The 11,090-nt window shown below is 42.9% G+C and overlaps 1 protein-coding gene across 1 annotated transcript in view; it reads left to right on the top strand.

Moving 5' to 3' along the window:
• The first annotated feature begins 262 nt into the window (after positions 1-262).
• The window catches only part of LOC101736123 (glucose dehydrogenase [FAD, quinone]), a 19,240-nt gene continuing 8,412 nt past the window's right edge, over positions 263-11,090 (top strand). Inside the window, exons 1-2 of the mRNA XM_004922711.5 lie at positions 263-1,027; positions 10,447-10,608. Coding sequence (XP_004922768.2) covers positions 10,462-10,608 — 147 coding nt within the window. The 5' untranslated portion in view covers positions 263-1,027; positions 10,447-10,461. The remainder of the gene's footprint in view (positions 1,028-10,446; positions 10,609-11,090) is intronic.

Genomic DNA, 11,090 nt, shown 5'->3' with positions numbered 1-11,090 from the left:
GCAATCGCACTACAACCCCCTATTGTCCATTTGTTGTCTTCCTATGTGACAGTAGTAGTGATGTATGTTTTTTATAATCTTCTTACTAAACTCCTCAATTAGTACAATCTTTACATTTTTTCCTATCTTTCTTTAATATACGTATATCGACGCAACATTAGTATTTAGTTAACTAAGATTAGTTAAAGTAGGTAGTTAAAGTTAACTGTCTCCTTAATATTGACCTGTGTACTTGCACTCCAGGCTTTATGAACTGTCTGTTGTTAGAAACTTTATTAGTCAGTAATTAACTGTTAAAGGTACTCGTGCACACGGTCCAACTGGTGGGAAGCGCCTACCAGATCGATGAATATCAGAACAAAAATGCGGTCACCTACCCTGTGCGTTAGTTCGAGGTCTCAGTTATGTGGTATAGCAGCCGTTCCACCCCTCACACCGCTTATCGCTAGCGACAACAACAGGTGAGACGGGACGGCACAGGACCTATCCGAACGGTTTGTCTGTGTGCCAGTGTGTGCCTGCTACGGCAATTACTTACCGTCTGTTGGGTCGTCGGTTCGCCTGCATTAGACGCCAGTATAACAAACCCCTTCGATCACTGAACAACAACATAAAACTTGATAAAACTAACCATGAACAATACAAATATTGTACATTATTATAATCATCGACGGTTGTTCAATAGTCATTTGCACGAACAAAGATGAGTCCACGATATTACATAACTTGGTAACTCTGTTGCGGAGCATGGAACGCCATGACGTGCCGTGACGCACCGTGACGCACCGTGACGCGACCCTCTCCGTGTCACAGCAGGGCACCGTTGTACGGCACGAGGGAGCTTCTCGAGTATGCCCTAAGAGTGGTGGGTGACCCCAGCCGGTGCGTGGTGCTCGCGCGGTGCAGCCAGTAGCATCAGCGGAGGCCTGCACTGCGCACGCGCCACTCTCGGAACGCATTTCGCTAATACTAGACTCCGTTATACAACAGTCGTGTGTGTAGATCGCTGCTGCTCACTAACTTTACTGTGAGTATGTTGGATTTTATATTGTATATTGATCTAATTTCATTTTAATAACGCGATTGCACGCCATATTATTCTAGTTCATATATAAGTACATATTATTATTTAAAGAACTAACTTATTTTGTAAACGTCCGGACTTACGTACTACATGCCTAAAATAACAATTATTATTAACAATAATACAATAACAATTAAAATTAACAATAATTAGTACTTCATTCTCGCACATTATTAAGTGTGCTGTAAGCTCTTCCGTCGATAGAACTGACAATAATCTACTGTTTAGAAGAAAATAAACGACGAAAAATAAAGTTAAAATGAAAAAGAAAATAAATAAAAAAATAAATTTTTAAGACGAAACAGAAATTACAAAGTTTATGCAAACTAAAGGATTAAAAAAATCACGTGAACACCAACAACACAAACTACAGAAATGGTGAATTTTTTTATCGATTCATTGTTTTATCTCAAAAATACGAGTGTGAAGTGGACCGCACCGGACCGGACCGAGCTCCCTCAGTGTTGGGCGCTCTCCCGCGGCTTCCCACTACTCCACTACTCCAACGACGAGACTGAACAGTCTAAGGGCTTATAGAAGGCTTCTTACGAACGAACGACAAGCGATAAACGGAATTATCAGTGCGGCGACACTAGGCTGTACGCGAATGAACTTCGAGCGTTAAGTAAGACATGACAAGTTGTGTAAGGCACGCGTGTACACTACGCTCTAGAAACAGACTAGGCTAGGTTTTATAATGTGTGTTGATGTTGTCGTAGAACCCGTATGTGTGTATGTGTGTCGCATGTGTGCGTGGAGTGTTACGTGATGCGGAACGCGAGCTGGACTGAGGAACTCGCCGGCGCCACGGACAGCGAACTACCGGGGACCGCCCGCCCTCGAGCCACACTCGACTCGCCTCGAGCAGCCCTCGAGCGTGTGACAGTATTCGTTCCGCGTCATTATGAAGACGCGTTCGACCTCGGACTCACAACAATATCATCCTCGGCTGATCACGCCTTTCGAATCTGAACAAGGGTCGGGCTGCCGCGGTCACGCACTACACAACATTGAACATGTAACGATATGTCGCACGAGATGATGCCCGTCACGTGTGACTGCCGGCCGCGACACCTCGGACGAACGGAGGTGCGTGTGTGGAGACAGCTCGAGACAAGATGGAGTCGTACATCGTATATGATATCGCGGTATCGGCGTGAGAGCGCTCTCCATTGTTGCGTTAGTATTGTCTGCGGAGTTATCTGCATGGGTACGTCGCCGCCGAGACTCCGCAACCTCGACGTTACGCAACACGCTCATTACGATACCTTCAAAAATATTTGAATGATTCGCGCGCGTTATCTGATCGTCTTGGTTCACAGCGGGTTCGGCTAGTTACGGCTAGTATCATTGTTCACACCGCGTCGTATTGTCACCTGTACAGTTACTGCTTTTCTATGTGTCTACAAAGAACACCTCGTTATCACTATTGAGTGTGTAAATATCAAGCGCACGATTACTACTATATTTATATTTATAAAAGTACCTATTATATAACTCTCTGTATATTTTCCAAAAAATACATATATTATAATTGAATATAATTATTCCGCTGATCTGCCGGCGGTGTTGCGACAGAGATAAAGTTTTGCAAGAGCCCGAGATATTCCCATGCCGGGGCGGCGGGGTGCGGGGCGGCGGGGCGCGGTGTGCGCGGGGCGGGGGTGTCGTTGCGTTACCAGTTACCGCGAACACAGACCAGCACGAACCAGGTCACTCAACAAATTGGTGCAGAAAACTTAACAAATGAAGCAGTACATTCGTTCTTCTTGCCAGCATCGCGCCGCGCCGTGCCGCACCGCCCGCCGCACCGCCCGCCACACCCGGCCGCGTCTACCGCGTAGTCTCGGTTATAGTTGGAATTGTTTGTGGAGTAGCTGCTCTTCTAGCGTGCTCTTCGCCCGACAACAATACTACCTCCGACACAAATCAGTACAGTAGTTTGGGGAGAATAGAAACTAGAGTTAGAATAGGGACAAATCTGGGATGTCACAATACTTTTGATAAGTTGTTAGATTTAACTTTGTCGAACAGAAAATGACTTTTATTTAATGTTTAAGAATATTAAATAGTTTAATTTAGGCATCAAAGTTTTGTAACTCAAGAAAAATATTTAAAAGCTAATTACCTAAAGCTATCTATCTAACAACTAAATAGTGCCAGCCCTATCGAAAAACTATTGTTCCCATACGTAACCGATTCACCCCAAAACCAAGGTGAATCGGGTCAAACTAGTTTTATCAGTTTTTGTGTATATTTTGTAATGAATTATGTATAATAACGCATCGCATAAAAAGATTTAAGCCTCCGGAACCATTTTAATCTCAGTTTTATTGGTATTTCCCTAAAAAAACCATCGAAAATTTGTGTTGGATTTGGAAAGGGTCCCGATTCCCCCCAATCTACGGTAGTTCTATATTCACATTATGTAGGTACACTAATTCAAATTTCGCGCCCTAAATATGCTTTCTGACTGTACTAACTGTAGTATTTAATCTGCTAGGTACTGCGGGCAGTCGAGTGTAGGAGTGGGAGCGTTCCCATATCTTTATTAGCCTGTTCCCGGGAAACAGTACCGATAGCTAGCTCGTGAAATTGTATTATTACGAAGGTTAATTTCCTTTAATCAACAACTTGCAGCGCCCTAGACCCTGGTCCACGTAGACTAGACAACTAACGCCAACAGCACCTACTCAACAAGTGTTCAACTCTATTTGTCCTTTAACTTGAATATCAAATGTCCGCCAAGTAGCAGCGTCGGGTCGGCGCTCGACTGCACGCCACACGCGCCCTGTGTAGCGTCGTGGTAACGTTGCGTTCTATTGACGAGCGTCTGCACGTCGCGCTGGGTGGGTGAGACTGTGGAGTAACAAGAACACGACCTCACTTCCATAGAGACGCACTCCGCCCGCGGCAGCTGGTGGCAAACAGTCGGCGCCCAGACCCGCACAACTAGTCAGGGCCAGTTAGATCTGGGACCGTAAAGCTTGAGATAAATGCCAAAGGAACCAGACCACATCAAAGACTTGTTCTTGATGGTTCAAATCGGCGTGACCTTATAAAAATCACTTTGAAGGCGTACTGTGTTCGTATTTACATGCGTGATTATTTTATTAACTGCGATCGGCAGACATACTTACGTCTTTCCTTATATTAAGCGGTCAATGAAGCGTGTATAACAAACATCACGACGTAAGGAAGGCTGTCCACCTCAACAACGGCAAGGGATACGATTGGAATCCTACTCTTCAAACGGACACACCACTTTTCCACGGCAGTAGTGGGCAGGATGGTGGTCTGTACCCATGCGGGCAGGAAATACATACGTCCTACTAGCGCTAATTACCGGTTGGCCACCTCAATACACTGGCACACTCAGAAAATGCTGATGTCCAATCTCAGATGAGACCGACGTCGACACCACGAAGTGAAAGCTTATTCCTTCTTCCAAAATCCAGCCCAGGGAAAGCTGGTACGTTTGTAGTTAGCCGGTGCGTTGGAGACAAGTGCACGCCTAGTGCACGTTTATTTCAGAACCAGATGCAATCTTTCGAATGTAACGCGAGTGGGACCGAAGGAAACACTTTAACATCATCTTATTCCGAAAGACTTCTTAACGCGTCTAATGACGTCACGTCTCTGTATTGTCTATCTATATGTTATATATAACCTGTGATGCTACGGGACATTAGGAGGAGTCCGAGACACGTGACGTAAACTGCAAGCTTATAGAGAAAATAGTTTCGTTAAAGTAATATCTTCATATCTTCATAATGTGACGACCGTCTGGTGTTGTGGTAAGTGACATGGTCACTACACAAAGGGGTTCCGGGTTCGAATCCCGCGAAGGGAAGATATTTGTATGATAAATATAAATGTATTTTCCAGGGTTATGGATGTATATTAAATATATATATATATATATATATGTGTATAATAAAAATATTACATTTATTTCCGTTATCTGGTACCTGTAACACAAGTTCTTTACGAACTTAGCACGGGACCAGTTAACGTAGCGTGATTGTTAGTAAATATTTATTTATTTATTTATTTTAATATTGTTAGTTCGCTTTTCAATTATCTATAACAAAGAAAATGTACTTATAGTTTGTATAAAATAAAACCAAACTAAATGTATAAAAAATATGAACGTATTGAATTGAAGGTCTAATTGAAGGTCAAGATACGTGAAAAAGAATGCAAATTGCACATGAATTGAAGAGTGCGTCTAACCTGAGGCTGCTTGTGTGTGTGACTCCGCCCTGGGAAACGGCAGCCCGGAGCTTACACAACCTTTTGTTTTTATTAATGAGGATTTACTGGTGTCCCCGAGCCTTTACCAGTTTTACAAGGACAGGGACACATACTCTATAATTATTGGCAACACATTTTCATTTGATTTCGAACACATTACTGAATACGTATAAACGGATTGTAACACAGCAGCTCGTGATCTGCGTGCACACAGAAGCCAGTTAATGTCGACAACCATCCCGAGACCCAAGTGACGAGTGACAAGGAACGAGGAGGAACAGTTGTCTGGTGTCGGTAGTGTTGTAAAAGTACAGCCAAGAAGCTTCCAGTAGCTCGACGGTGAGCGGAGGGTCACCTTGTGCAGTTACCGTAGATCGTGTACATTTATAACACTGTCTATTCCCATTGCCTCAACTGTTTTATATCGATTTATACACATCAGGTAGTGCAAGTCGCGTGGAGAGTGCGCGCGAGTACGATCGGCACTACTCCCACTGCTAGGTTGGGTTCGACAGCGGCCTGCGAGCACCACGCACAGACAGACTGCGTGTGCGCGGCGCCCCTGTCGCTTCTACACGTGTTCAAACAACAACATACGTACGCAGACAGAGAGCGGCGGCGTGACATTCGCGCCATCCTTGACATTACACGGAGATGAGTGCCGTCCGCTCACTCCGCACGCCAGGGAGGCTGCGCTCCGTCACGAGTCTAGTGGCTGCGGTGAATGGCTGATGCGTGGCCGAGGCTGTGCGACTTACGAATATACCCATGTTGAAGAGTTAATTTCCTCCCGAATATCCAGCACTCTCATCACGCAACACACCATACTATTAGTACGTATATGGACGCGGTGTGTCCTCGCTACCTTCACTTGCACTTTATATCCGTGCTCATTTACTGCGTTACTCCACGACAAAGTCATAAGCATCAGGACCAACCGGTGGAGACCGCGCGTGACATATCTTGTGGGAAGTGTCGCCTGCGCACGGATGTGCTCCAAGGTTTTATAATTTGTGCGAACGAGCTCACGGCCCTCTGGGTGTTAAATGGTTACCGGAGTTCATAGACAACAACAACATAAATAGAATAATAATAATAGAATCTATTTTTACGGTACAGCAGCTGTCCCATCATTTAAACCGCACTACTGCTTCACGGCAGAAACAGACAGGGTAGTGGTGGTAGCCGGTGCGGGCTCACAAGATGACCCACTACCAGTACGGCTAAAAGGTGCGACATCTCTAGAGCTAGTTAAGTTGCGTCTTTCGCTAAGGTCGGCCAAAGGGACGTTCGCGTCAATTAATTAGTCGAGATGACAGTTGAAAAAAAAAACTTGATTTTATATTAACAATGTTACAGTGTTGAATATTGAGATTGTAACGATCTTATGTCACTTATTTATTTATTTATTTATTTATTTAATTTACTTCTTTAGTACATTTCCATCGGACGCTTCTCCGAACATTTGATTGAGGTCGTGTGCGCTGTACCTGAAATTGTGTAAACTTAATAAAAATAAGTCGAAATTGTAACAAATTAATATAATGTTATGTGCAGGGAAGTATAGAAAGCTACATGCGCTTTCGACATATCCGTGATGGATGTTTGTTGCTGTAAACTGCGTCACTATCTCAGCGTTCGAGAAATGTATTTAATTATTTAATTAATGCACTTTCTTTCCGACTTATGCCATGATTCATTTCTACAATAAAGTTGTTATTAAATGCTAATTTTACAAGCACTCCAATGTTTCTCACGACTTTTCGTGTCCATGGTCGGAGCTTGTTCCGAGTATCCACGGACGCAGCCCTCCAGTGTGGAGTCCACAGTGTGAGGTACACATAAAAGATTACAATTACTGCAGTGCAAAGGCTATCTGTACATCTAAGCTGAGTGCCTAGCACGCAATAACCGCAGGTCCACTGGAGCCGCCACAAGTCAGTCGCGCCGGCTACTACTGTTTACAAAGCTTCTACAAATAAATATAGCTAGGTAATGTTCAAATTAAATTCGACTGAATACGACTGAGTTGATTGAGTGCAGTACTCTGTAGGCCGAGTCTGCGCGGCGGCAGTATGTTGCTGTGTGCCGACGCGACGTCGAGGACACACAAAGCTGTTGAGTCGGACACACGTTTCCTTGCTGTTTTGTCAATAAGAACCAACAGCGCTGTGATGTATGAAACATTCCTTATAATCTATGTTAACCTACCTAATGTAAACCTATATAAACTAATTGTCAACAAATAAAGGAGAGTATTATTCGGACTCTCGTTGGTCTCATTTCAAATATAATATCTCCGACGCTACACCTTATATGGCGATCCTGCCAGGATCCTGCTTCCTTTAATTAAGTTTACAGAAAGTGCTTGCAGCTTCTCTGGGTTTATTCTGAGTTTGAAGGGTGGGGCAGCCGTTGTAACTATACTGAGACCCTAGAACTTATATCTCAAGGTGGGTGGCGCATTTACGTTGTAGATGTCTATGGGCTCCAGTAACCAGTTAATATCAGGTGGGCTGTGAGCTCGTCCACCCATCTAAGCAATAAAGGACAATGCCCATTTTCTATGGGCGTTTGGGCCCCTAAAAAAAGTTGTCGCGTCATGATGGTTTTAACTTATTTTGATAGACAAAGAAACATCGCTTCATATTCAGAAAACTATTTTTATATTCTCACCCAGGTTTAAGAGAAATCTGTTTTTTTCTGCAGCTAAAATTAAGTTGTTAATTGTTTTTTTCGAAATCAATAATCGCTTTCATCATTATTTACAGTATTAAATAAGTTAATTGTGGTTAATGTTGCTAGAAATAAGCCCTTACGTACATTTTATTTTTATTATATCCTCATAATAATAATAAAATGAAATGAAAATCCGGAAGCCGACGATATTGTTGTTGTTGTTTTTAAATTCGCCAGGCAAAGAGCGTAGCCTATACAGCCTAGTCTGTCGTAGTTATATTTTTTTATGTCAATAAAAAGCCGGTGTATCTCTTTTTATTGCTTTTTGGGAGTTTTGACGTCAACTCGATGAATAGCTCATTGAGTGAGCATGAATTTCGGCAGACCTTTTATCTTGAAAAAAAAAAACAGTCACCGCTATGTTAGCCACAGTTTTATTCCAATGCCTCAATAATCGTGAACAACGATTATTGACGTTTAATACACAAAACAACGCCCAATTTATATATTCATCCCAATAAACTATTAAAAAAACATTAAAATAAAACTTCAAGTGACGCTTCACTCGGGTTGCTCCAAAACTCTCTGATCATATATAATAAGAATAGAGTAATGGTAGGCCATTGAGATTTTTACTAATGGAATCATTAATATCTAAAAATATTAAATAAAATAACTCATGGTTTTAAGTAATAATTATTATTACAATATATTATTATAAATATTGAATTGAACAAAAATAAACTAAAAAGTCTGAATTATAACCATTAGTTTTTTTTTTTTTATGTGTTGTTCAAGTCACAGACAACTCTTTCGTTTGGCAGCATATATGTTTACTATAAGGCTGTATGGGCTAAGCCCTTTGCCTATTGGCGAATTTAAAAACTATGGCATTAAGTTTTGGGATGTTATCAAATAAGTAATTTATTTTTTTGTAAAACAATGCCAGGGCGAAAGAAATTTTGATACATAAACTAAACAACGTAAAAAAATAAGGCATAGTTTTTAAAGTACAAATAGTTTTTACATAAACTTGGCCCACTTTTGGGCATTGTCCTTTCTCAATTCGAGGAACAGTTCCGTGTACGTACATACGTACGTAGTATGTTTACAACACAGAAGCGTTAGTAAAATACTCCGTCACACTACTTGCAACCTTCCGAGAGTATCGGGATACTTGGGGTCGACATTTCGAGCGATGTCCAGTTTCGGAGTCATTTGGAAGGCAAAGCCAAGTTGGCGTCCAAAATGCTGGGAGTCCTCAACAGAGCGAAGCGGTACTTCACGCCTGGACAAAGGCTTTTGTTTTATAAAGCACAAGTCCGGGCTCGCGTGGAGTACTGCTCCCATCTCTGGGCCGGGGCTCCCAAATACCAGCTTCTTCCATTTGACTCCATACAGAGGAGGGCCGTTCGAATTGTCGATAATCCCATTCTCACGGATCGTTTGGAACCTCTGGATCTGCGGAGGGACTTCGGTTCCATCTGTATTTTGTAACGTATGTTCCATGGGGAGTGCTCTGAGGAATTGTTCGAGATGATACCGGCATCTCGTTTTCACCATCGCACCGCCCGTCACCGGAGTAGAGTTCATCCATACTACCTGGAGCCACTGCGGTCATCCACAGTGCGTTTCCAGAGGTCTTTTTTGCCACGTACCATCCGGCTATGGAATGAGCTCCCCTCCACGGTGTTTCCCGAGCGCTATGACATGTCCTTCTTCAAACGAGGCTTGTGGAGAGTATTAAACGGTAGGCAGCGGCTTGGCTCTGCCCCTGGCATTGCTGAAGTCCATGGGCGACGGTAACCACTCACCATCAGGTGGGCCGTATGCTCGTCTGCCTATAAGGGCAACAAAAAAAAAAAAACTTTGCATTTGGGCTCTTCGTTCGCCGAAGTTTTATAAAGACTAAAATTCCCAATATTTTTTTCCTTGCTTACCAAATATAATTTTCGTACGGATTCACGGAATTTTATTAGATATCGATGTAACTACTTACCGTTTTATGAGTATTTATGAACACTTAGGTATGTGTAGGTTAGTAGCGTGTAGTATCCTCCATAGCGAATCAAATTTAATCGATTTATTTTAAATCTTTTTTATTTATTACTTCGATAGGTGGACGAGCTCACAGCCCACCTGGTGTTAAGTGCTTACTGGAGCCCATAAACATCTACAACGTAAATGCGCCACCCACCTTGAGATATAAGTTGTAAGGTCTCAGTATAGTTACAAGGGCTGCCCCACTTTTCAAACCGAAACGCTTTACTGCTTCACGGCAGAAATAGGCAAAATCTGTTGACATCCCAAGTATGTGGGTATGCGGTGTCTATAAACACTGTATTACATATTTGTATCAGGTACATACAACTTCATACAGCAGGTATATAGTGTTACATTGAACAACATTGTGTTGTTGTTGTCAGACTTTCCCAGCTAGGATGGCATCGTGCGACTGCCCGATGTCGCAGCCGGGTCCGACCCTGGCGGCGACCTGCGGCGGAGGGGCCTTCATGCTGTTCATGGGACTGCTGGAGGTGTTTCTGCGCAGCCAGTGCGACCTAGAGGACCCTTGTGGACGGACACAGGTACTGAGATCAGTGACGTATACGTGGGTGAGGCCGTCGCGTCGTCTTGTTTAGTCTCCCTGTCAACGAACAACTAGTAACTAGACTGTACTCAATTCGCGTCTACGAGTATGTGACGATCGCGTGCATACAGGCGCGTGTGTGTATGTGTTATCCATGAAAGCATCTCGTTACTAAATTTTTTTTTTTAAAGTACTTTCTTAGTGAAAGCTTCTTCCGCCTCATTGATGTATGTAGTGTTGTCGACTGAAGACTGTCAGTCACACACGGTAGAAGTGAAAGTATTCTATCTCATTCGCTCGCAGGTTAAGTCCCATAGAACTATAGGTACTTCTAGTATGGCTGACAGTCTTCAAACAATCACCGTATACATTGTGTATTGTGATCAAAGGTCCATTTTATTAGAAACTAACTGACCCGGCAGACTTCGTAGTGCCTCAATCGATAAATAAAAGACCCAAACTTTTGTATAAAATAAACTT

Source organism: Bombyx mori, chromosome 16 (genome assembly GCF_030269925.1).
Source record: "Bombyx mori chromosome 16, ASM3026992v2".
NCBI classification, from domain to species: Eukaryota; Metazoa; Arthropoda; class Insecta; order Lepidoptera; family Bombycidae; genus Bombyx; species Bombyx mori.
Note: the sequence above shows the minus strand (reverse complement) of the source record. Positions and strands in the feature narration are given on the sequence as shown.